We start from the raw sequence: 27799 nt of genomic DNA on the forward strand, positions 1-27799 counted from the left end.
ACTCGCACCAAGTCCCGTTCACCCGTCACCCCTGAGCTCGCTGACCCGTGTCCTAACTCGCACTAAGTCCCGTTCACCCGTCACCCCTGAGCTCGCTGACCCCTGTCCTAACTCGCACCAAGTCCCGTTCACCCGTCACCCCTGAGCTCGCTGACCCGTGTCCTAACTCGCACCAAGTCCCGTTCACCCGTCACCCCTGAGCTCGCTGACCCGTGTCCTAACTCGCACCAAGTCCCGTTCACCCGTCACCCCTGTGCTCGCTGACCCGTGTCCTAACTCGCACCAAGTCCCGTTCACCCGTCACCCCTGAGCTCGCTGACCCGTGTCCTAACTCGCACCAAGTCCCGTTCACCCGTCACGCCTGAGCTCGCTGACCTACATTGGCTCCCAGTCTGGCAACGCTTCAAATTTAATATTCTCATCCTCGTTTTCAAATCCCTCCATGGCCTCGCCCCTCCCTATCTCTGTAACCTCCTCAAGCCCTACAACCCTCCGAATTCCATCGCTCCATCATTGGCAGCCGTGCCTTCAGCTGCGTAGGCCCTAAACTCTGGAAAATCCTCCCTAAACCTCTCCGCCTCTCTTCCTTCCTTTAAGACATTCCTTAAAAACTACCTCTTTGACCAAGCTTTTGGACACCTGTCCTAACATGTCATGTGGCTTGGCGTCAAATTTTGTCTAATTACGTCCTGTGAAGCGCCTTGGGACATTTTACTATGTTAAAGGTGCTATATAAATGCAAGTAATTATGTACAGTGAAATCCGTGTACAATGAAATATAAGTATAGCGAAACCTATGTTCAGGTCCTTTTCCGCTTTAGTGTGTCAGCTGGTGACTCAGTTGGTAACATCCTCGCCTCTGAGTCAGAAGGTTGTGGGTTCAAGTCGCATTCCAGAGACTTCAGCACAGAATTCTAGGCTGACACTCCCAGTACAGGACCCAGTACAGGACTGAGGGAGTGCTGCGCTGTCGGAGGGGCAGTACTGAGGGAGTACTGCGCTGTCGGAGGGGCAGTGCTGAGGGAGTGCTGCACTGTCGGAGGGGCAGTACTGAGGGAGTGCTGCACTGTTGGAGGGGCAGTACTGAGGGAGCGCTGCACTGTCGGAGGGGCAGTACTGAGGGAGCGCTGCGCTGTCGGAGGGGCAGTACTGAAGGAGTGCTGCACTGTCGGAGGGGCAGTACTGAGGGAGTGCTGCGCTGTCGGAGGGGCAGTACTGAGGGAGTGCTGCGCTGTCGGAGGGGCAGTACTGAGGGAGTGCTGCGCTGCCGGAGGGGCAGTGCTGAAGGAATGTTGCACTGTCGGAGGGGCAGTACTGAAGGAGTGCTGCACTGTCGGAGGGGCAGTACTGAAGGAGTGCTGCACTGTCGGACGGGCAGTACTGAAGGAGTGCTGCACTGTCGGACGGGCAGTACTGAAGGAGTGCTGCGCTGTCGGAGGGGCAGTACTGAGGGAGTGCTGCGCTGTCGGAGGGGCAGTACTGAGGGAGTGCTGCGCTGCTGGAGGGGCAGTGCTGAAGGAATGTTGCACTGTCGGACGGGTAGTACTGAAGGAGTGCTGCACTGTCGGACGGGCAGTACTGAAGGAGTGCTGTGCTGTCGGAGGGGCAGTACTGAGGGAGTGCTGTGCTGCTGGAGGGGCAGTGCTGAAGGAATGTTGCACTGTCGGTGGGGCAGTGCTCAGGGAGTGCTGCACTGTCGGAGGGGCAGTACTGAAGGAGTGCTGCACTGTCGGACGGGCAGTACTGAAGGAGTGCTGCATATAGTACATATAAATGACACGTGGGCAGCCTGGGATAACCCGCTTCTCTTTTTGTCACAAAGCAGCTGGTGGAGCGAGATGGAACTGCTACAGACCACCTGTTGAAAGGCATCCCCACTACACCACCATCGCACGACAAGGAGTCCCTCACCTCCGTCTCAATGATATAATAGAAGGGAGCGGCAGATGGTCAGTAAATCTCTTCTGTCTCTGAGGAATTGTGACCTGTGGCATACTTTCCCAGGCATAGTTGACCCTGTCAGTTACCTTAACGTCATAGCGTTCAACTAGATGCACACACAACCCAAGAGAGAACGCATCTCCCTACACCCTTCAAGCCTGGGCGTTGATTAACCACCCTGAACACACACGCACACACAATATATGCATGTAAAGTATGTACATATAATATAGCAAGACTTTGAAGACTTGCATTTCTATAGCGCCTTTCACAACCTCAGGTCGCCCCAAAGCACTTTACAGCCAATGAAGTACAGTACTTTTGAAGTGTAGTCACTGTTGTAATGTAAGAAACGCGGCAGCCAATTTTCGCACAGCAAGCTCCCACAAACAGCAATGTGATACATGACCAGATAATCTGTTTTTGTTATGTTGATTGAGCGATAAATATCGGTCAGGACAACGGGGAGAACTCCCCTGCTCTTCTTCAAAATAGTGCCACGGGTTCTTTTACATCCACCCGAGAGCAGACGGGGCCTCGGTTTAACATCTCATCCGAAAGTCGGCACCTCCAACAGTGCAGCGCTCCATCAGTACTGCACGAGAGTGTCAGCCTGAATTTTTGTACTTAAACCTCTGGTGTGGGACTTGAACCGACAACCTTCTGACTCAGAGGCAAGAGTGCTACCAACTGAGCCATGGCTGACACACTATAATGCAATTATACACATAATATATATCATGAATATACATATATGATACATATTATGTATATATACATGATATACACATAAAATATAGACACATATATTAGACATATACACACACACAATAAAACAGCTGGGATCTTTCACCCAAAGAGTAGTGGAAATCTGGAACTCGCTCCCATAAAAGGCTGTGGATGCTGGGGCAATTAACTGAGATTGATAGATTTTTGTTAGGTAAGCGTATCAAGGGATATGGAACAAAGGCGAGTAAATGGAGTTGAAAAGCAGATCAGACATGATCTAATTGAATGGCGGAACAGGCTCGAGGGTCTGAATGGCCTCCTGCTGTTCCTATGACTCCTCCTGCCCCCACACGCAGAATCTGTAGGAAGACTAAGCATCCTACCACCAACTGCCCCCCCGCCCCATAAATACAACTCACTCCTCCTCGCAGTCCCCAACACATCAAGTCAAGGCCTCCCGTCTCCAAACACATTCACAAAATCCTCCCACCCAGCTAGGTTGTGACCCCGTCTTCGGAGTGTTATTTAAAAATTAGTATTTTCCATTTGGGAAGTTTGCAACAAGCAATAACACAGCAGCGCCATTTTCTTATGTAATGCTGAATAAAAGCATGCGTTTGATTTCCAACAGGATGCTTCCACTGTCCCCGTCAGCAACATCAACCGCTAGGCAGCAAAGGTTAATTATCATCTACCAGAAAAATTCCAGCCTATTTACGATCACTGTAAACCTTTGTGCTTTCCAGGAAGGGCCCATGATTGATTCAGACAAGAGTTTGCTTTACTACCTTAACCCGTTGAAATATTTATTCGCCAGCCCCTCTCACCTTCCCCCAGCTCAGGTAGGAGTACATAGGAGGCAAGCAACAAAAGCTGAGAGATGATATTGAAATTTGAAAGCCTCTTAGCAAATGAATGCCTAATTTATTTATATGAGTTTTCTCCGTCCGCTGTCTTAAGGCTCACCTGCACGTAATTGTGTTTAGTGTCAAAGTACGCCCACTAATATCACCAGCAGCCAACTCTAGGCCCGCTCTATTGAAGCAGATGCTGTGAAATACACACAAGTGACACAGGGCGCCTTGCATTCCAACAATCTGTCCTTCCCTTGGACAGCAGCCTCTGCACAAGCTCGCCCTCCCTCTCCCCCTTCTGATGGGTGAAAGATCCCAGCTATTTTTGTGTGTGTATGTCTGTATATATATATTTATATATGTATGTAGTATGTGTGTGTGTCCTGGCTGGCCTCCCACGTCCTACCCTACGTAAACTTGAGGTCATCCAAAACATTGGCTCCGGGTTAAGCAACGTCTCGATTTCAAAATTCTCATCCTTGTTTTCAAATCCCTCCATGGCCTCGCCCCTCCCCATCTCTGTAACCTCCTTCAGCCTCAACCCCCCCCCACCCCCCCCAAGATATCTACGTTCCTCTAATTCAGCCCTCTTGAGCATCCCTGACTGTAATCGCTCAACCTTTAGTGGCTGTGCCTTCTGTTGCCTAGGCCCTAAGCTCTGGAATTCCCTGCCTAAACCTCTCCGCCTCTCTTTCCTCCTTTAAGACGCTCCTTAAAACCTACCTTTGTGACCAAGCTTATGGTCATCTGCCCTAATTTCTCTATATGGCTCGGTGTCAGATTTTTTGTCTTATAACACACCTGTGACGCGCCAAAAGCTTGGTCAAGGAGATAGGTTTTAAGGAGAAACTTAAAGGAGGAGAGAGAGGTAGAGAGGTGGAGAGGTGTAGGGAGCAAATTCTAGAGATTAGGGCCTAGCTAGCTGAAGGCATGGCCGCCAATGGGGGAGCGATGAAAATCGGGGATGCGCAAGAGGCCATAATTGGAGGAGCGCAGAGGGTTGTAGGGCTGGAGGAGGTTACAGACAACACCACGAGTTACCCAGGCAACCAGAAAATACCGCACGTTAACTGGGCAACCGCAGATTAGCAAGGGGGCAAGAATCGAAAAGCAACGTGTTTCTCAAAGATGATGATGTTTCACAAAAGCAAAGAGAACATTTACAAAGCAGTGGCCTGGTTTCCCGCGGAGCGCACACACCGGTTTCACACTTGGAAATCTTTTTATCTGCCACATCACTGCTGCCCGCACATCTCCCTCGGCTCCTCCAACACTCTGCTCCATAGCAACCGCTCGCAGTGCACATCAGAGCAGGGCCACTATTTATTAACTTTTAAAATATTTCCTGAGACTCCTGATAAAAGGCTGGAAGTGAAAGCTCTGACTGTTCTGAAACGATTCCAAGAGCAGGAACAGACTCGTGACTCTCCATTCCTCTTCAAAGGGACAGAGCAAGCCTCTTCATTCATGCTGTCAATCTTCTGCCATAAATTTTAAATCACAGCTTTTAAACAAATGCTGCCCAATATATCTCATCAGTACAGCAAAACTGTCTTGACTAACTATAAGAGGAAAAAAATGTTCAGTCCAAAGCAAGCTACCTTTCTGAAGTGGATTATAATTTCGCAAACAATTTATAAAGAAAGGTGGTGCCATTCATTTTTTTTTGATTTATGCTCCTTCCAATCTTTTTACTCTCTTCTGCAGCCAGGAAGAGGGAGACAGAGAGTGACGGGAGAGAGCGAGAGAGAAATGCACACAGGAAGAGAGAAACAGAGAAACAGAGTGAGTGAGAGGAAGCAGATTTACAATTGGTGAAAAAGAGAAGACACACATTGTATGAAACGAGAGCAGGCACACACAAAGAGCAGATTTATAATCTGTGCGAGAGCAGGCTCACACAATCTATGAAAGAGAGAGCAGCACACACACACAGAGCAGATAGACAATCTGTGCGAGAACAGACACACACAGAAAGAAAGATGCACATAGACAGTTAACAGCTGTGCACACACATGCACAGAAAGTGACAAGTGCACACAGGCACAAAGTGAGAGACACAGTGTGTACCTAACCAAGAGGAGCAAGAACAAAGAATATGCTAGGAGCGTACAGAACAAAGATGTTGTAGCAAGAAACACTGTACCTGCAATAACTGAAGAAATGGACAGGGAAGAGACACGGAACACCATCAAAAATGGAATATGAAGAACGACAGAACAAGTTTTAGGTCTCAAAATAACACAAAGAAACATGAATGGATAAGGGAAGCGGTGCTGGAGTTGAGTGAAAAACGAAGAATGCTTAAAAGTTTATAAATTTAAAATGGCTACGGTGAAAGACCAAAATGTTCAGGTAATTGAGGACAAACAGGTTTTGAAGATCTGTACAGAGCATGGTGGATGAATCAGCTCTGGAGAAACCGCCCTGAACAAGTGGAGCCCCACAAGTTCACAACCCTCCGAGATATCTGCACTCCTCCAATTCTAGCCTCTTGAGCATCCCCGATTTTCGTCACTCCACCACTGGCGTCCGAGCTGTCAGTTGCCTAGGCCCTAAGCTCTGGAATTCTCTCCCTAAACCTCTCTGCCTCTCTTTCCTCCTTTAAGATGTTCCTTAAAACCTAACTCTTTGACCAAGCTTTTGGTTATCTGTCCTAATATTTTCTTATGTCGTTCGGTGTCAAATTTTGTTTCATGAAGCTACTGTGACGCACCTTGGGACGTTTTACTACATTAAAGATGCTACATAAATGCACGTTCTTGTTGAGTTGATGCTGGATTTCTTGAAAGACAAAGTGAAGATTTCTATTGATAGCTTGGAAAAAAGAACAAGGCTCCTGGTATCGATTATATAACGGCAGAGTTGTTGCAACAGGGTGAGGAACATACTGTGAAAGTGATGCAAGAGCTGTTTAACAAAACTAATGAAGAGGAGCAAGTACCCAAAGACTGGGGAGAGGCGACAATAACACCAACCTTCACAAATAAAGGAAACAAGAGCAACCGCAGAGGCATCAGTTTATCGGGTATCTCTGGTAAAGTATTTACAAGGACACTGGAGAGGAGAATGAAAAGACGTAGAGGCAGTACAGCATGAGCAACAAGCTGGATTTAGACCAGGACAAAGAACAATAGATCAACTGTTTTTGTGCTACCACAGATTTCAAAGAAATTTGCAGAACACAACATCCATTGTTACAACAACTTCATAAGAGTTGAAGCAGGCCTTTGACAGTGTATGACGAGATGGGATATGGCATGTCTTGAGGATGTTTGGTATTCCTGAGAAACTTGTTAAGACTGATAGAAAACGTCTATAACAAATCCCTGTGCGCTGTTAGAATGGATAGGAAACCAACATGTTGGTTTAGATCAACAGTTGGGGTGAGACAAGGATGCACACCATCGCCAGATTTATTTAATCTAGTACTGGAAGCAGTAATGAACCTCGCACTAAAAGATACATTTAAGGGGAAGCTAGATAAGTAAAAATAAAGCGCTTTACAGTCAATGAAGTACAAGAGGGAGAAAGGAATAAAAGGATACGTTGATAGGGTGAGATGAAGTAAACAGAGGGAGAGGAGACACGTGTGGAGCATAAACACCGGCATAGACCTGTTGGGCCAAATGGCCTGTTTCTGTGCTGTAAATTCGATAATATTGGAGGATTCTTTTTATGTGCCAAGATTTTAAGCAATCTCAGATTTGCCAATGACATTAACCTTATAGCAACATCTAAATCAGATTAGCGGAGACTAACTGACAAGGTGTAAGTGGAAAGTAGAAAATGTGTTACACATTAACATAAAGACAAAGGTCATGTCATTTGGGAAGCATCAGGAAGATGTGCAGATTATAGCAACGTAAGAACAGGAGGAGGACATTTAGCTCCTCGAGCCTGTTAAAAGAAAGAATTACTTTTTATATAGCGCCTTTCACAACCTCAGGATGTCTCAAAGCGCTTTACTGCCAATTAAATACTTTTGAAGTGTAGTCACTGTTGTAATGTTGGAAACGCTGCAGCTAATTTGCGCACAGCAAGCTCCCACAAACAGCAACGTGATAATGACCAGATAATCTGTTTTAGTGATGCTGATTGAGGGATAAATATTGGCCCAAGGATAATTCCCCTGCTCTTCTACAAAATAGTGCCATGGGATCTTTTACGTCCACCTGAGAGGGCAGACGGGGCCTCGATTTAACATCTCATCCGAAAAACGGCACCTCCGACAGTGCAGCACTCCCTCAGTACTGCAATGGAGCGTCAGTCTAGATAAGTCTCAGGAGTGGAGCTTGAAACAACGTCCATTTCACTATTCAATGAGATCATGGCTGATCTGTGACCTAACTCCAGATTACCCACCTTTGCCCCATATCCTTTCATACCTTTGGTTGACAAAAATGTATCAAGCTCAGTATTAAAATTAACAAATGACCCAGCATCAACTGCAGTTTGCGGAACTTCTAACCACCCTTTGCGTAACTTTTAGGTTATGCCCTCTAGTCTTAGACTCTCCAATTATAGTCGGAGGAGTGCTGTCAGACAGGTGGAGGAGTTTATACATCAGCCGTGATCTCATTGAATAGCAGAACAGGCTCAAGGGGCTAAATGGCCTACTCCTGCTCCTATGTTCCTTGGTGGGTTAGTGGCAGAGAATGGGGGTTGTGAAGGAGACACCAACAAAAGGATTGGACATGCTTCTGCTGCTTTTGGAAGACGGAGCAAGATATAGAAGGTTAAAGATACTTTGGTAAAATATAAGAGTTTTTGACGCAATGCCTTGGGGCTTGAACTCCCAACCCAGGGCAAGCCCAGAGCGGACAGTGCTACCTACCAACAACCGAGCCAGGCTGGCTCTCGGATCCCAACAACCATTCGGTCCTCTGGAGAACCAGCGGTCACTTCCAGCAACAACAACTTGCATTTATATAGCACCTTTAGCATAGTAAGACGCCCCAAAGCGCTTCAAAGGACATTATCAAACAAAATTTCCTTACAGCGACTTCTAAATCAGAGGCCAACTGACAAGGTGCAAGTGGAAAGTAGAACATCTGCATTACATATTAACATTTCCTCCCCATATTATTATACAGATCCGACTGCTGGAACATAAGAAAAGTGGATGGGCACAAGGTACCAACGGCAGAGATGAGTCGGTTGAGAGGAATACTAGGGTCTTTCCAGGAGGCAATGAATCAAGAATGGTACAATAAGAACATGGCTTGGACAAGAAAGAAGGCTTATACAGGAGGTCCAAGAAAGACTACAGTGATGGTTTGGGCACGTTTTAAGATTGGAAACGGTGAGAATGCCTTTTGTGGCCCTGCACACTGAGGTAGAACAACAACTTGCATTTATATAGCGCCTTTAACGTAGCAAAACGTCCCAAGGTGCTTCACAAGAGAGTCATCAATAAAAACATTTTTGCCAGAGAAGGCGATATCAGGGCAGGTGACCAAAAGCTTGGTCGAAGAGGTAGGTTTCAATGAGCATCTTAAAGGAGGAGAGAGCGGTAGAGAGGCGGAGAGGTTTAGGGAGGGAATGACAAAACTTAGGGCCTGGGCAGCTGAAGGCACGGCCGCCAATGGTGGAACGATTAAAATCGGGGGTGCACAAGAGGCCAGAATTGGAGGAGTGCAGAGATCTCGGAGGGTTGTAGGGCTGGAGGAGATTACAGAGATAGGGAGGGGGCGAGACCATGGAGAGATTTGAAGACAAGGATGAGGATTTTAAAATTGAGGTGTTGTCAGATCGGGAGCTAGCATAGGCCAACAAGAACAAGCAGCTGAGGAAGACCAAGGAAGAGCTGGATAGACAAGTGTCCAGAGTGAGTCGGCCCCAATGTCATTGCTGAGCTGACTGGACGGGGATTTAGTAGTACGGGTAGTATAGAGAACATAGAGATGCACAGAGGTAGAAAGAGAAAGAGAAGACATAAACAAGAGTGACAGAAAAGTAAGAAATGAGGGGGAATAAATCAAAGTGAAACAAGTTAGGTGGTCCTCACTTACAACTTTCTTACAATGTTTGATTTCAGTTGTTCTTTTATGTATTCCTTTCTATTCTATCACTTTCTTAATATATATTTTTTTAAAGCTGGGGTTAGAGAAGGGATGTGAGCGGGGGCGGGGGACAAAGGGGGCAGGAAATGCGGCACCGAGTCCTCTGCTTTAATGTTAATCAAACAGCGATAGAGAACAGAATTACTCCTGGTCTTAAAAAAAGGATCGTTAAAAAAAATTGACGGCTTTCATGAATGGTTAGCTCTTCCACGTGGGTTAGCTGAAGGACCTGCTACAGTACAGGCTCCATTATTCCATTGATGAAAGGTCATCGACCTGAAACGTTAACTCTGTTTCTCTCTCTCCACAGATGCTGCCTGACACGCTGAGTGTTTCCAAAATTTTTCTGATTTTATTCCATGATTTCACTCCCCTTCGGCTCCCCCGTCTGATCCTTACCGCTCTCCTTATTTGGGAGGCTGGGAGTTTCGATCTTGCGGGCTCTTCCGTGCTCCGCTCTTCGATTCGTCCCATAAGAGGCCGACGCACCTCGTCACGGGGAGCAGAGATCAGTTCCCAACTACAAAATAAACGGTAGAATATTCTGGAACGGCACAGCAGGTTTGTTAGCGTCTGAAGAGAGCAGAAAGAAAGAACTAGAATCAAGTGCTTTTTGAAGTGTGGTCACTGTTGCAAGGCAGGGAAAACGCGGCAGCCAATTTGCGCACAGCAGGATCCCACAAACAGCAACGAGATAATGAGCTGATAATCTGTTTTTAGCGATGTTGATTGAGGGATAAATTTAGGGCCAGGACACCAATCATAACTCCCCAGCTCTTCTTCGTAATAGTGCCGTGGGATCTTTTACGTTCACCTGAGAGAGCAGACGGGGCCTCGGAAAAGGGCAACATTTCTGGTGTAGGCCCCTACCACCAGAACTGTTACTTGTCTCTGCTCTTTTCAGGTGCAGACGGACCTTTGCTGGTTATTTCCAGAACGTTCGGTTTTTAATCCAGATGCAGTTTTTTTTATCATTAGTCGGTCTACTGTCTGAAACCTACACTAATTCCCCTTCATTTTTGATTTGTTTTTTCGTGTACCATCAAAGCAGCAGCTACTTGTCAGTGAAGTAGATGTAAATTCATGAGCGGCGGGGTGTGCTCGGAAAACCTGAAGATGCAGACATATAAAAAATACACTGGATTGTCAAGGCTCTTTACACGACTTCACCGATACAAAGATTACATTTTTCTGACAGTTCTCATGCTGTGGCTAATCAAGCTAGTGAAAAGCTAATTTGTTTCAGAGGTTAACTCGCCCATATGTCTAATACTCACAGAGCCAGCCAGCTAATACAGTACTGCACTTCCAAAGTCATCGTAGAATTTTTCACCCAATAATTCCTGCAATTGTAACCACATGAAATTTATTTTCTAGAGATCATATTCCACTCAACACTGAAGATAGCTGTCCGGGTAATTGAGGCCTTTATGAGATCCCCTGTTATTGAGAAGACACACGCACACACACTCATGCTCACACTCACATACGCTCGCTCACACTCGCACTTGCCCGCTCTTACACACACTCGCACTCGTACTCTCACACAGTATTCCATGGACAACTGTCTGCTGTCTGTGTAGGAACATAGGAAGACGAGTAGACCATTCAGCCCCTCAAGCCTGTTCCGCTGATGGCTGGTCTGCACCTCAACTCCACTTACTCAACTTTGTTCCATATCCCTTGATGCCCTTACCTTGGTGTAGATATCTAAAATATGGCTCTTCATGAAAGGTGCACAGAGACACCATTAGGTCCTGTCGTGCCATCTCCCCCACTGGAACTGCCTACTCTAATCCTACTCTTCGCTGCCCTTTCCCTGTAACCATTAACATTTTTCTCCTTAAGTGTTTATCTAATTCTTCGTTAAATCTTGTGATTAAATTGTCTTCAATAGACACGTAGAGTCAGACAGCACAGAAGGCCCATCATATCCATGCTGCCTCTCTGAAAGAGCTATCCATTTAGTCTCAATCTCCTGCCCTTTTCCCGTAACCTTTTAACTTTTTTTTCTTAAAAGCTTTTATAGATTTTGCTTCCAGCAGTTTCTGGTAGATCGTTGCACGTTCCGACAACCCTCTGTGTAAAAAAATTTTCCCCTAGCCTTTTTCGTATTCACTCTCGGGAGGTGGGCGTCACTGGCAGGGTCGGCATTAGATTCCCATCGCTAGATGCCCTGAGAAGATGGAGACACATTTAGGCTAGACCGGGTAAGGACAGCAGGCTACCTTCCCCTAAAGGACATTTGCGAACTAGTTGGGTTTTTATGATAATCCAACAGCTCTATGGTCACTTTTACTGATACCAGTTTTTTAGTTCAGATTTAAAAACAAACTGAATTCAAATTCTCAAATTACCACAGTGGGATTTGAACTCACGTTCTCTGGATACTAGTCCAGTTACATAACTGCTACACTGCCGTACCACTCCCTTCAGTCCTTTGCTGCTGCTCTTAAGTTTACACAATCCATATTCTAATAATGTTTTTAAATGAAAAAATTCCTTCTACCTCCCTCTTTTGTGCTTCTAGTAATTATAGATTCTTACAGCACAGGAGGTCGTCATTTGGCCCATCGTGTCTTTGCTGGCTCTTGGATAGAGCTATCCAATTAGTCCCACTCAATGCTCCCCCTAATTTTTTATGGGGTCATGCGCAAAATCTCCGATTTGAAAAGCCGGTCCCGGGCTGCGCGGGACCTCCATTCAGCAGTGCGGCTGCGCAGCTTAGCAGGAATGTTGGCCCCATTCTTCCCCATTGCACTGCCAAATTTTAACTTTTCAATTCTCTTTTGAAAGTTATTATTGAATCTGCTTCCACTGCCCTTTCAGGCAGCGCGTTCCAGATCACAACACGCACTGTGTAGAAGAAATTGTTCTCATCTCCCCTCTGGTTAATATATCCTGAATCTATGGACCATTGTTACTGATTCAACAACCAGTTCACTATCCTCCTTCACAAACACCGATTAGATTCCCACCTTAACCCGTTCTTCTCTGGTGACTACAGTCTTGAGTTTTTTTGGAAGTGCATTCAGTCCATAAAAGCACAATTGAAGAATTAATTTAATTAATTTATTGGGCACCACGTTCTCCTTTTTTGTCTGTTACTCTACTATAGTCCGAGAATTAACTTGCAATCAATCTGTTCATGCTCTTCCAATTTCCCCAAATAACCAGTAGCCCAACTCGAGACTGGTGAAACAGCTAATGACGCCAGTCGAATTTTAGCAGCCGTGGACATGATATCATGATTTCCGGTGACCAAGTTCAGCATCCTACAGCTGAAGCTACTGCTTTCTCAAGCAATGAATCTAATCTCACCTCACAGGTCATCCATCGCCTGCACAACATTCCTCTTCTCAGAGAGCAGCACAGGGGCAGTCTGGCAGCTCCATCACTGCCTGATTCAGTTTCAGCGTCCACTAACAAGAGGCATCGCTTTAGACTGGCAGGCTAGTCAGCACCACATTCAGCGTGGAGAGGAAGCTCTCTCAAGGAACAGGACCCGTTCACTGCTGTTGTCTGTACAAGGTTAAATAGTATAGCATTTTATTTATTCATTCAAGGGATGTGGGCACCGCTGGCAAGGCCGGCATTTATTGCTCATCCTCCTAATTGCCTTTAAGAAGGTGGTGGTGAGCCACCTTCTTGAACCGTGTGGTGAAGGTACTCCCACAGTGCTGTTAGGGTGGGAGTTCCAGGATTTTGACCCAGCGACAATGAAGGAACGGCCGATATATTTCCAAGTCAGGATGGTGTGTGACTTGGGAGGGAAACTTGGAGGTGATGGTGTTCCCATGCACCTGCTGCCCTTGTCCTTCAAGGTGGAAGAGGTCGTGGGTTTGGGAGATGCTGCCAAAGAAGCCTTGGCGAGTTGCTGCAGTGCATCTTGTAGATGGTACACACTGCAGCCACGGTACGCCGGTGGTGGGCTTGCCTACTGATTTTTTTGGTGGGGTGGGGGGGCGGAGTGGAAGGGGGAAGAATGAGTAAATGGTGGGCCAAAGGATGGTAGCATCTCTTCCGGGATTGGTTGAGGGACCTCGCCCTGCAAAGCCAGATCCAACAAGAATGAGATGACTCCCATCAGGACCTGCAGCTCAGCACTTCTGAGCTCTCGCCAAAATGTTATCCGGCCAATCGCAATATTGGAGTTACTTTTCAATACGAGGGGAAGAAAGGAGCCTCTAGTTTTCTACACATCAACAACTCGCAATTATATAGCGCCTTTAACATAGTAAAACATCCCAAGGCTCTTCACAGGAGCGTTATCAGACACAATCTGACACCGAGCCACGTAAGGAGGTATTACGATAGGTGACCAAAAGCTTGATCAAAGAGATTATTTTAAGGAGCGTCATAAAGGAGGAGAGAGAGGTGGAGCGGTTTAGGGAGGGAATGCCATAGCTTAGGGCCTAGACGGCTGAAGGCACGGCCGCCAATTGTGCAGCGATGGAAACTGGGAATGCACAAGGGGCCAGAATTGCAGGAACACAGAAATCTCGGAGAGTTGTAGGGCTGGAGGAAGTTACAGAGATAGGGAGGGGCAAGGCCATGGAGGGATTTGAACACATGGATGAGTATTTTAAATGCAAGGCATTGTTGGACCGGGAGCCAATGTAGGTCAGCAAGCACAGGGGTGACGGGTGAACGGAACTGTGCACGAGTCAGGATACAGGCAACGGGGGTTTGGGTGAGCTCAAGTTTACGGAGGGTGCAAGGTGGGAGGCCGCCCAGGAGTGCGTTGGAATAGTCAAGTCTGGTGGCAACAAAAGCATGGATGAGGGTTTCAGCAGCAGATGGGCTGAGGCAGAGGCAGAGATGGGCTATATTACAGAGGTGGAAATAGGCGGTCTTGGTGATGGAGAGGATACAGGGATTCACTAGCCTTCTTTCTTTACTGCCAGTGACTGCTAGCCCCATTAGAGACAGAGAAAGCGATGACTTATTCAATGTAATATTACAGGATGAACAAAACTGCATGTTTTTTCAGTCACTTGTATAATTTCTATCGGCCCCAGGTTGAGGGAGTGTGGGCTGAAACCCTGCACTGTACACATTCCACTCCGGCACCACCCTACTCCTCAACTCTGCCTTGTGCCAGAGCAAGTGAGTGCAGGTCCATCACTGGCCCAAACCATATCCGAGCCACTTCCACCGGGGAAAGGCTGCACGCTTGTGTGACATGTATTCCGTTTAATTTGCTAAATAAATTATTAAATGGGCTTGGAGGCAAAACTCTGTAAATTGGCTGTTTCAGTCTAGGTGATTGAATTCTTGACCAAATCGAACATTTCCTGGGAAAAACGTATCGCACATACTGACATCCCGAGGCATTTCTGTGCAGCACACCACTCCCCATTGGGATATCAATTGGAACCAAGACAGCAGTGTGCCTACTGGGAATTAAAGAGCCTGCATATATATATTTATTATAGCACCTTTCACTGGATGCCCCAAAGCCATTTTTTGAAGTGCAGTAAAATAGGCACAGACATCAGCCAAATAGCGCACAAGCTAGGTCCCACAGACAGCAATGAGATAAATGAACAGATCATCTGCTTTTGGTGGCATCAATTGAGGGATAAATATTGGCCAGGGCACCAGGAGAACTCTTATAAGAACATAAGAACATAAGAAATAGGAGCAGGAGTAGGCCAATCGGCCCCTCGAGCCTGCTCCGCCATTCAATAAGATCATGGCTGATGTGTAGTGCGAAATGTCTTCGAAATAGTGCCATGGGATCTTCTATGTCCATTTGGAGACGCTATAGATGCATTCGCACCCGTACGACCAGATTTAGGAACAGCTTCTTTCCCAGGGCTGTCATCCTACTGAACTCCACAAATAAACTCTTAAGCCTGCACATCTGCCAATGCACTTTATTATGGTTATGGTTATGTTTATGTTAATGTATTACAAACCAAATATATGTTGAATGTTTAAATGTCTTAATCTAAATGTAAACTCGCAGGAGCCGCAAGCCTACATTTCGTTGTACTGCACTTGTGCACTAACAATGACAATAAAAGTTGATTTGATTTGATTTGATTTGATTTGAGCAGCCAGACAGGGCCTCACCTGAAAGATGTCACCTCTGGCAAGGCAGCACTCCCTCAGTGGTGCCTTCAAGTGTCACCCTAGATTATGTGCTCAAGTCCCTGGAGTGGGGGCTTGAATCCATGACCTTCTGACTCAGGGGCAAGAGCATTTATGTCTGGGCCTTTTTTTGATGGACCAATAAGAGTGACACTGAGTTGCCTCAAGATCACCAAACAAGAACCATCACAAGTTACCCCTTTTAGGACACCACTAATATAGGAAAGAAACATATAGAATTACACAGAATTTACAGCACAGAAATAGGCCACTCGGCCCAAATGGTCCATTCTCCACACAAGTCTCCTCCCTCCCTACTTCATCTAACCCTAGCTGCATATACTTCTATTCCTTTCTCCCTCGTGAATGGATCTAGCTTCCCCTTAAAGGCATCAATCTATTCGTCTCAACTACGCCCTGTGGTAGCGAGTTCCACATTCTCACCACTCTCTGGGTAAAGAAGTTTTTCCCGAATTCCCGATTGGATTTATTGGTGACTATCTTATACTTATGGCCCCTAGGTTTGGACACCCACACAAGTGGAAACATCTTGACCCAACATGCTTCACAGAAGCTTTCTGGGGAATGGATACTGAACCACGAAGGAGCGATTAGGAAGGATCACCAAAAGATTGGCTGAAGAGATTGGTTTTAATGAGGTTTCTAAAGGAAGAGAGACGTAGAGAGGGAGGAACTGTACTAGTGAGAAACCTACTGTTGGGAGGTCTGGTACTATCAAACTAAAAGAAGCTAAAACAAGCAACAAAGTCCTAACTAAATCATAATGTTGTTATCAGTGTCTATAAGACACTCTATACCCTGCGGTGCTCATTTATGTCTGGGACAATGCTCCCTATTGGGACAAGAATTGGAACCGTGCATCTAGAAGGAAGGTATACAGACCGAGACAGCTGTGGCCATAATGCACCATGAGGTCAGCTCCAAGGGCCCTGGCTGTGAAATCATCCACACAGCATGCTCCATATGTGACATCGCCCATTATCAGTGTGTCAGCTCCCGTGAACCTGGAAAACAAGCCCAAGTTATAGATCGTGTTCACACTTCTCTGAACATCCGCACAAAGTTTCAACAATACTTACTGAAAGGAACCGCCTAAATCTCAGATGTCACACTATCAACAAGAACCAGTGCTGCACAAGATAACCTATTCTTATATACGTTGGATTAGGATTGGGTTTAATCTCATTTGATTAAAGTTTTTTTGATTTTTACTTGTAGATTTGTACTGTAGCTAGAAATAATGAATTGGATAAAGTTGTTCATTCCCAGGATGCTTTCGAATTTAATGTGTCCGGGTACAATTTAGCTGACTGTGCTGTTTAGCGTCTGCTGAGGTGCAGGACGTGGGTTGCAGGATGTGTGATTCGTGCCTGTTGACTACTTTTTGTGGCCACATTGTGAAACGCGATAGCCAAGACAGTCTTGAGATAGGAAGGGGGATAATAGTCCAGGATGGTGAACAAGTTGGCATCTGGTGTTTTGTAGGAAGTATCTCATTTCTGAGAGTCTTGTTCACAATAACACTTGTCATGCCATAATGAATCAGCAAGGACAGTGTTGCGTGACTAGAGTCCTATAAAGATCTTGAGCTTTCCTTAACAATTTGTATAGAGAGTCAGGATTGAAAAGATCGACAAAGGTTATGTCTCTTCCCAGGGTAAAAATGGGGTAATATCGTTTATTTCTCTGTATGTCTACTGTTCAGCGACATTGCACCCGTCAAAGACTTGGTCGAACACAATAAATTGATTACACTGCAACCATATTTGGTTTGTCAGATTCATATTTTCTTACAGCTGCACCTTCAACTTAGAGAAGCATATCATGGAGCTTCAGGGGAGGGACAGGACATCGAGCAAGGGGTTAGGAACATAGGAACAGGAGGAGGCCATTCAGCCCCTCGAGCTGGTTCCACCATTCAATTACATCAGGCAGATCTGTACATCAACCCCATTTTCCCACCTTTGATCCATATCCCTTGGTACCCTTACCTAACAAATATCTATCGACCTTATTCTTGAAAATTTTAATTGAACCCCCAGCATCCACAAGCTTTTTGGGGGGAGAGTTTTCCAGATTTCGACTACCCTTTGTGTAAAGAAGTGCTTCCTGACATCACCCCTGAACGGCCTGGCTCCAATTCTAAGATTAGAGGGGATAAGCAAGGCTTGGCTCAAAGAGATTGGCATCGAAGAACCTTTTGAAGGTGGGGATGGAGGTAGTGAGGTGGAGGGGATTCGGGAGAGAATTCCAAAGTACAGGGGAGTGATGACTGCAGGCTCAGATGTCAATGGTGCAGGAGTAAGGTGGAGGGAGGGGTACACAGTGCACCAGAGCCAGGAGAGTGCAGGGTGCAACCTGGGGGTGTAGGGTTGGGAAAGACTGCAAATGTAGGAGCAGAAAGGGGGGGGGGGAGGAGGAGGAAATACACTCCACCAGACTCTTAAGAACATAGGAATAGGAGTAGGCCATTCAACCCCTTGAGCCTGTTCCGCCATTCAATGAGATCAGGGCTGATCTGAATCTTAACTCTATCCACCCACCTTGGCTCCATGTCCTCTAGTACCCTTGGCTAGCAAAAATCTATCAATCTCAGATTTAAAATGATTAACTGAGGCCCCAGAATCTACTGCTTTTTGTGGGAGAGGGTTCCACACTTCTACCACCCTCTGTGTGAAGAAATGTTTCCTAACTTCTCGCCTGAATGTAAAATTAGAGCCAAACCAGTCGTGTCCCCTTGTCATAGACTCCCCCACCTGCGGAAAAAGTTTCTCTCTATCCACTTTACCAATCCCTTTCAAAATCCTAAAAACCTCAATCAAATCACCCCTTAACCTTCTATATTCCAGGGAGAGTGCAGGGTGCAACCTAGGGGTGTAGGGTGGGCGAAGACTGCAGACACAGGAGTAGCGAGGCCATGTGGGGATTTGTACACAAGGACGAGAATTTTGAAGGCAATGGGGTTTGGGCGAGGGAGGTGCAGTGGAGGTCAGCAAAGAGATGGGATGTATTATGGGATAGGATATGGGTTGGGGAAATAATGAGCACTCGAGAGCGATTTACAGGCTGGAACCGAATCGAAAGGATCACGTGACATTTATGACTCCCAAGGCTCAACTTCAGCCTCAAAGTCACAACCTGCCAACTGTGACAGATTTCTTCCAACCCCCTCCCCTCCTTTCCGGAACATTCTGACTGAAGCTGGGAGGCAGATCCACGGTTGCTGGAAACTCGCGATAACCACCCCCGCGAAGCTATCCTTTACATTCGAACCGCAATAGTCTACGATAGAGACCCCCTCAACCCCGGAGGGTCCGCAAGGGGACCCTAGTGTGACAGTGCCAATCGCTCGTTCTTGACACTAAGAGGATAGAGGCAGCAAGGCAGGGTCACCCTGAACCGCTTCACATTCCTATTAGAATAAATGGAGAGGAAAAAAAAGTGTCTATATTTACACAGTTTGGAGGATACGATCTTTATTATGCTAATAAGGTCACACCAAATATGCTGAGTGTGATTTACATATGGAAATCGGGCTAATTAACAGCTGGACTTTGCCCTTAATGCAAATAAAAAATAGTTAGACCTGTCTTTCTGAAACTTGCATTGATTCCCTACGCTTTTAAAAGGGAAATTTGCTGAGGGACGTTAGTGCCAGGGAAAGGAGCATGTCCTATACCGTGGGCATCCCCGCTCAGCATTGAGCATTGTCAAGTTTGTGTACGGCAGCCCAATGCAGAGTGAAACTCCCTCGGCACCTCCTCTTCAACGTGCCTCAGTCACAACCTCAGAGGAGCGTCCCCTACTGCACCGGTGTGGCATGTGCCAATTTTCCACTGAGAGGGGAGAATGGGCTAGGTTCAAACTTAGGCCCCGTGGAGTGAGGGGTGAAGCCTGCTAAAGGCCTACTTTTTTGACCGTGTTTTCGGTGTCCCCCGCCCTGCCACCCACTTAAAGTCTTTACTTCCTGCTCATCGCCTGCCTCTCCCCTCTGACTACTTCCAAAACTGAGGTGAATTTAGAAAAACATTCTGGACAAAATCAGATGTTGCCTCAGTTCTAGGATTTTAAAATTCTCATCCTTGTTTTCAAATCCCTCCATAGTCTCGCCCCTCCCTATCTCTGTAATCTCCTCCAGCCCTCCAGGATCTCTGCGCTCCTCCAATTCTGGCCTCTTGAGCAGCCCTGATTTTAATCGCTCCAGCATTGGCGGCCGTGCCTTCAGCTGCCAAGGCCCTAAGCTCTGGAATTCCCTTCCTAAACCTCTCCGCCTCGCTACCTCTCTTTCCTCCTTTAAGATGCTCCTTAAAACCTAGCTCTTTGACCAAGCTTTTAGTCATGTGCCTTAATATCTCATGTGGCTCGGTGCCAGATTTTGTCCAATAACTCTCCTGTGAAGCACCTTGGGACCAACATTCCCTCCAAGCTGCGTGACCATGCAGCTGTCTCTCGGTCCCGCGCAGTCCAGGACCGGCTTTTCCAATGTCCTAGATTCCCCAACCAGCGTTTCTCTCTATCTACCCTATCTGTTCCCCTTAATAGCTTGAAAACTTCGATCAGATCACCCCTTAACCTTCTAAATTCTAGGGAATACAACCCTAATTCGTGTAATCTCTCCTTGTAACTTAACCCTTGCAGTCCAGGTATCATTCCCTCCAAGGCCAGTATACCCTTCCTAAGGTGTGGTGCCCAGAACTGCTCCCAGTGCTCCAGGTGTGGTCTAACCAGGGTTTTGTACAGCTGCAGCATAACTTCTACCCCCTTGTATTCTAGTCCTCTAGATATAACCGCCAGCATCCCATTAGCCTTTTTGATTATTTTCTGTACCTGGGACATTTTGCTACGTTAAAAGCACTGTATAAATGCAAGTAGTTGTTGTTGTGGCTTTCAGCGCTGGTCATGCCCAAAATCAGCAGCTCAAAGGCCTCCAGCCCCACAGCCCCTATTTTTGTTAAGTAAGGGTATTAAGGGTTACGGAACCAAGGCGGGTAGATGGAGTTAAGATACAGATCAGCCATGATCTCACTGAAAGGCAGAGCTGGCTCGAGGGGCTGAATGGCCTCCTCCTGTTCCTATGAGTCGTGGGACCCGTACGGTAGATTGAAACGGTGTAATAGCAGCTTTCTGCCGCTGGAGCGGTTGCGCTCCCGAGTCCGAGCTCACTGTGGGCCCCTAGTGGCAGCCACTCAACACTGCAGCATGAGGCAAAAGCTCACAACTGGAAGACTTTCACACATTGGGAGTCTTTGCCCATCACACCCCGATCCATGCTGGGACACTTTGGTACATCTAGTATGCACGCACATCTGGGATGGCCGTCAGGCCCGAGATCCTGCATTTCAACATCATTTTATCATGTTTAATTGAGCAGCAGTCTCGTTCATCCCGGCTAAGCAGTGATTACTGAGCCCTGTCACAATTCCTAAAACAAACTAGTTTGACCTTGAGTTCAATGTATTTACCAAAACTCGGCGTTTTCCCAGCTAAATATGCACAGTGCAAACAAGAGTGTGTTTGTCAGGTTATGTTCCAGGCATGTGCCTGGAATGGCAGCTAGACTGCAATTATCCAACCGCCTGAAGGGGCTTTCCACTCCATTAATGCCGAAGTGAAGCAGGCATACTAAATGCTAACATTTCTGTTTCACAAGTGCCTCAAAGCAATGCAAGATTGGAACAGAAAAGCACCGACAGGACCAGAGAGACAGAGATATAGGCAGGGAGACAGAAGGGGAGACAATGAGAAAGAAAGACAGAGCGAGGAGAGAGACAGAGAGAGAGAGAGACAATGAGACAGAGAAAGAGAGACAGAGAAAAAGAGAGACAGAGAAAAAGAGAGAGGGAGACATAAAGAGAGACAGCGATGGAAAGAGACGGCAACTCGGAGAGATAGACAAAGAGAGAAACAGAATGAGATAAAGACAGAGAAAGTGTGAGAGAGAAAGGAGACAGACAGAGACAGAGAGGGAGAAAGAGAGCGGGGAAAGTGAGGGATGGCGAAAGTGAGGGGGGAATGAGATAAAGACAGAAAGAAGATAGGGAGAGAGAGACGGAGAGGGGAGAGAGATATGGGCTGAGAAAGGCGAGAGAGGTAGGGAGAAAGAGAAAGAGAGGAGGGAGGGGAGAGAGGAAGAGGGGAGGGAGAGGAAAAAGAGGAAGAGAGGGAGAAGGGAAGGGGAAGAGAGGGAAAGGGCAGACAGAGATATAGGGACAAACAAAGAGAAAAAGAGAGATAAATACAAAAAAAGAGCTACAGAAAGAGAATAGGGAGAAAACAGACAGATCTACAGACAGAGACAGATCTACAGAGTGAGACAGAAAGGAGGAAAGAATAGAAGGAAAGAATAAGAGAGACAGCAAAAGGTAAGAGAAACACAAGCAGAAAGAGACAGCGGCTGATAGACAAAGGAAGATGAACAGAATCGCAAAGACAGACACTGAGGCTTTGGGAAGCAACATCCTACACAGCAAGCGAGGGAAGGACTGAGTAAAGAGTGAAGCCTCGAAACAGCACCCCTCTCCCCCATTCAATGTTACTGTGACAGTGAAAGAAGTTAATTATAGATTGTGGTTAGTAGCCTGCTGAGAGCAGGTCATAATACTTGTTGACGGTTCTTGACTCTTGTTAATAAAGGAGTGTGGCTACACATTGATAATGAGAGTGCTGAAGAATTCCAGGAATCCGACTCAGAGGTTTTAATTTGATTCACCTACAGGTACAAAAAGCCGGGTTCCGCAGTCACATTAGGGCAGCCAAAAGGAAAGATTACCACAATCTACTGTCTGCAGCGTAATCGCAGGGGCTGTCTGTGCAATAAGTGCAGTGTTGTCACTGGGGGTATTCAAAGACCTGTATTCACGTGATTTAGGAAAAGTCACAATTAAATCAATACATTCCTGGTATGATGCTCCTGATTTATTGCCTCAAACTGCTACCATCACCATTCCCATGACCTGTGCCCACCTGTACTTCACCCCAGCATTACACGGCTCAAAATACTCTCAAATTAAAAAATAATAAAACAGCAAATGTTGGGAATCTAAAAGAGAAACAGAAAATGTTGGAAACACACAACAGGTCAGTCAGCGTCAATAGAGCACGTCGACAGAGGGCGGCGATAGAGAGAGTTGCGTCAACTGTCAGTCAACCGCCTTCCTTCTATGATTTGCAACGATACACTTTGAGTAAACACGAGACACTTGATGGCGGAGTATACGGTACATACGTGACTCCAGTCCGACACCAACATGGTTTATTCTTAACTGCCCTTTGAAGTGGCCGAGCAAGCCACCCAGTTGTATCAAGAAGGCGGCCCACCACCACCATCTCCGCTGGGCAGTAATTCCGGTCTCGTGAGCGATGCCCATATCCTGAGAATGAATAAAACTAACATCTAAGGGAGGCCCAAACCCATTCCATGGGAGGTAGCTGAGGCCTTGATTTTTAATTCTGCATTCAGCACCATCACTGGTTTACCCAAAGCCTCCACACTCCCTCCCAACAAACATTTTCCGCCATCTCAGTCTCTATCAGTCAGATCGCCATCATGTATAAATTCTGCTATAATCTGTGTGATCTGAAACTATTTAAAATTCACACCGTGTATTACTGAATAACAAAATCACAGTGATTTTAATCAGCTTAGTTGGACTGAACCAAGATGCATAAACACAGGAAGGGTGAGATTTAAAAAAAAAAATCTACATTCTGAAAATCAGTCAATGACATAGAGACAGTGACACACACAAATAGCCCAGACACACAGGCACACACACTCAGAGACACACACACACAGGCAGTCAGACACACAGGCAGTCAGACACACACACTCAGAGACACACACACACACACACACACACGCAGTCAGACACACAGACACACAGACACACACAAAGGCAGACAGACACACAGACACACACACTCAGAGACACACACACAGGCAGTCAGACACACACACACACACACAAAGGCAGACAGACACACACACACACACACACACAGAGGCAGTCAGATACAGACACTTAGAGAAACACAGACGCGCGCACACACACACACAAAGACATATGGGAACAGAAACACACTGACATACGTAGAGATGGAGACAGACACAGAAAGGCATGTACATAGATGTGAAGACACATACACTTGCAGAAGCAGACAGGCACACACACACACACACACACACACACACACACACACACACACACACACACACATAGGGACAGAGACACAGGCTCTGGATTATTCTGCTCCTTTGGTTGCTGGGAGCAGGCATATTATATTGGAAGAATCTCGGGGATTCAGCCTGTGACTTACACAGATGCAAAGTAATCAACACTGGTTTATCCCTCGCTGAATGTTTGTGCTGGTTTGCAAGAATCTCCTCACAGCGCCGTCAAACTCTGCACCAGTTTGTTAGCTGCCAGTGGCAGCGGGGGTCAGCTGGGGCTGCGTGAACACAGAACATTCCAGCAGAAGTTCGGGCTGGGCTACGAAGGAGGCAAGGACAGAACGGCGCAAGGTGCCACCGCCAAATGTAGCCAGCCGCCGGTGGTCAATTTGTTCTGGCTGTGGAGGGGCAGGAGCTCTCCAATCAGCGAATCAGGCTGGCAGTGCGGATATTATGTCGGTGGGGAGGGGAAGATTGGCACACAGCCACTTGAGGGTCAACTTTAACTTGGAGGGGGGTGATGGGGGGGGGAGTGCCAAAGCGGGCGGCGATCCATCTACCCGCCGAGTGATATTTTACCTCTCGGGCCTCATTTGAAGCCCCTGAAACTGGCTCCTGCCTCAAGCTGCCGGGAATGACATCAGCACCAGCGGGAAAGAGCAAAAAGTCACAGAGGGCCAGGTTGCCTGCCCTGGACGCTCGGAAACACTCCTCAGCAAGGTAAATGAAGAGGGAACATTGGGACAGAAGGAGTCCTGTTCCTCAGGAGAGTCGGTGATGGTGAGGTACACCGGAGGAGAGCAGGTGACGGTGAGGTACACCCGAGGGGAGCAGGTGACGGTGAGGTACACCGGAGGAGAGCAGGTGACGGTGAGGTACACCCGAGGAGAGCAGGTGACGGTGAGGTACACCCGAGGGGAGCAGGTGACGGTGAGGTACACCCGAGGGGAGCAGGTGACGGTGAGGTACACCCGAGGGGAGCAGGTGACGGTGAGGTACACCCGAGGGGAGCAGGTGACGGTGAGGTACACCCGAGGGGAGCAGGTGACGGTGAGGTACACCCGAGGGGAGCAGGTGACGGTGAGGTACACCCGAGGGGAGCAGGTGACGGTGAGGTACACCCGAGGGGAGCAGGTGACGGTGAGGTACACCCGAGGGGAGCAGGTGACGGTGAGGTACACCCGAGGGGAGCAGGTGACGGTGAGGTACACCTGAAGGGAGCAGGTGACGGTGAGGTACACCTGAAGGGAGCAGGTGAAGATGAGGTACACCCGAGGGGAGCAGGTGACGGTGAGGTACACCCGAGGAGAGCAGGTGACGGTGAGGTACACCCGAGGGGAGCAGGTGACGGTGAGGTACACCCGAGGGGAGCAGGTGACGGTGAGGTACACCCGAGGGGAGCAGGTGACGGTGAGGTACACCCGAGTGGAGCAGGTGACGGTGAGGTACACCCGAGGGGAGCAGGTGACGGTGAGGTACACCCGAGGGGAGCAGGTGACGGTGAGGTACACCCGAGGGGAGCAGGTGACGGTGAGGTACACCCGAGGGGAGCAGGTGACGGTGAGGTACACCCGAGGGGAGCAGGTGACGGTGAGGTACACCCGAGGGGAGCAGGTGACGGTGAGGTACACCCGAGGGGAGCAGGTGACGGTGAGGTACACCCGAGGGGAGCAGGTGACGGTGAGGTACTCCCGAGGGAGCAGGTGACGGTGAGGTACACCCGAGGGGAGCAGGAGACGGTGAGGTACACCTGAGGGGAGCAGGTGACGGTGAGGTACACCTGAGGGGAGCAGGTGACGGTGAGGTACACCTGAGGGGAGCAGGTGGCGGTGAGGTACACCTGAGGGGAGCAGGTGGCGGTGAGGTACACCTGAGGAGAGCAGGTGACGGTGAGGTACACCTGAGGGGAGCAGGTGGCGGTGAGGTACACCCGAGGGGAGCAGGTGACGGTGAGGTACACCTGAGAGGAGCAGGTGACGGTGAGGTACACCTGAGGGGAGCAGGTGACGGTGAGGTACACCTGAGGGGAGCAGGTGACGGTGAGGTACACCTGAGGGGAGCAGGTGAGGGTGAGGTACAGCTGAGGGGAGCAGGTGACGGTGAGGTACACCTGAGGGGAGCAGGTGACGGTGAGGCACACCTGAGGGGAGCAGGTGACGGTGAGGTACACCTGAGGGGAGCAGGTGAGAGTGAGGTACACCTGAGGGGAGCAGGTGATGGTGAGGTACACCTGAGGGGAGCAGGCAACGCTGAGGTACACCTGAGGGGAGCAGGTGACGGTGAGGTACACCCGAGGGGAGCAGGTGACGGTGAGGTACACCCGAGGGGAGCAGGTGACGGTGAGGTACACCTGAGGGGAGCAGGTGATGGTGAGGTACACCTGAGGGGAGCAGGTGATGGTGAGGTACACCTGAGGAGAGCAGGTGAGGGTGAGGTACACCCGAGGGGAGCAGGTGATGGTGAGGTACACCTGAGGGGAGCAGGTGATGGTGAGGTACACCTGAGGGGAGCAGGTGATGGTGAGGTACACCTGAGGAGAGCAGGTGAGGGTGAGGTACACCCGAGGGGAGCAGGTGATGGTGAGGTACACCTGAGGAGAGCAGGTGAGGGTGAGGTACACCCGAGGGGAGCAGGTGATGGTGAGGTACACCTGAGGAGAGCAGGTGAGGGTGAGGTACACCCGAGGGGAGCAGGTGACGGTGAGGTACCCCTGAGGGGAGCAGGTGATGGTGAGGTACACCTGAGGGGAGCAGGTGATGGTGAGGTACACCTGAGGGGAGCAGGTGACGGTGAGGTACACCTGAGGGGAGCAGGTGATGGTGAGGTACACCTGAGGGGAGCAGGTGACGGTGAGGTACACCTGAGGGGAGCAGGTGATGGTGAGGTACACCTGAGGGGAGCAGGTGACGGTGAGGTACACCTGAGGGGAGCAGGTGACGGTGAGGTACACCTGAGGGGAGCAGGTGACGGTGAGGTACACCTGAGGGGAGCAGGTGATGGTGAGGTACACCTGAGGGGAGCAGGTGACGGTGAGGTACACCTGAGGGGAGCAGGTGACGGTGAGGTACACCTGAGGGGAGCAGGTGACGGTGAGGTACACCTGAGGGGAGCAGGTGAGGGTGAGGTACACCCGAGGGGAGCAGGTGATGGTGAGGTACACCTGAGGTGAGCAGGCAACGGTGAGGTACACCTGAGGGGAGCAGGTGATGGTGAGGTACACCTGAAGGGAGCAGGTGACGGTGAGGTACACCTGAGGGGAGCAGGTGACGGTGAGGTGCACCCGAGTAGAGCAGGTGACGGTGAGGTACACCTGAGGGGAGCAGGTGACGGTGAGGTACACCTGAGGGGAGCAGGTGACGGTGAGGTACACCTGAGGGGAGCAGGTGACGGTGAGGTACACCCGAGGGGAGCAGGTGACGGTGAGGTACACCTGAGGGGAGCAGGTGACGGTGAGGTACACCTGAGTTCACATTCCCCAAGAATATAAGAAATTATAAATTCCATAACACATCAAATCCGCGTCATAAACATTTTGCAGAAATACAGCAGGAATTAAAACTTCAGCTTTACCAGGGCACCTGGACAGAAAAAGCTTCCTCTCCCGTCTCATCTATCAGCCTGATCATCGTTACATAAACATTCTGCCGTAATCGGGAGTGATCTGGAACTGTTTAAAATTCACACCATGTTTTACAAACTAACAACATCACAGCCATCTTAATCCTTTGAGGGTTCTTACTGGATGTTTGGAAACCCCCCAAAAAATTAAGTAAATAGGAGTGTTAGAATCGGTAATCCTTGATTGACAAAACATTTCTAATAACAGACAGAAACCGTCGCAGACAGGATGGACACAACAAGCGGTTACAGTTTACTGGGTTTTTTTATGAAGTGGATAAAGCAACTTGTAGTTGCTGGGA

At 48.2% G+C, this 27799-nt stretch overlaps 1 protein-coding gene across 4 annotated transcripts in view; it reads right to left on the reverse strand.

Annotated features, from left to right (window-relative positions):
- dph1 (diphthamide biosynthesis 1) overlaps nt 1-27799 on the reverse strand; it is a 583177-nt gene that overhangs the window by 358643 nt on the left and 196735 nt on the right. For 3 of the 4 annotated variants that reach the window (XM_085964755.1, XM_085964754.1, XM_085964757.1), the window contains one exon: nt 16592-16713. The exons of the other annotated variant lie outside the window; for it this stretch is intronic. In XM_085964755.1, coding sequence (XP_085820881.1) covers nt 16592-16713 — 122 coding nt within the window. The remainder of the gene's footprint in view (nt 1-16591; nt 16714-27799) is intronic. 4 annotated transcript variants of the gene reach the window in all.

This window comes from Somniosus microcephalus, chromosome 22 (genome assembly GCF_052327205.1).
Source record: "Somniosus microcephalus isolate GS21.2 chromosome 22, FLI_Smic_1.0, whole genome shotgun sequence".
Taxonomy (NCBI): Eukaryota; Metazoa; Chordata; class Chondrichthyes; order Squaliformes; family Somniosidae; genus Somniosus; species Somniosus microcephalus.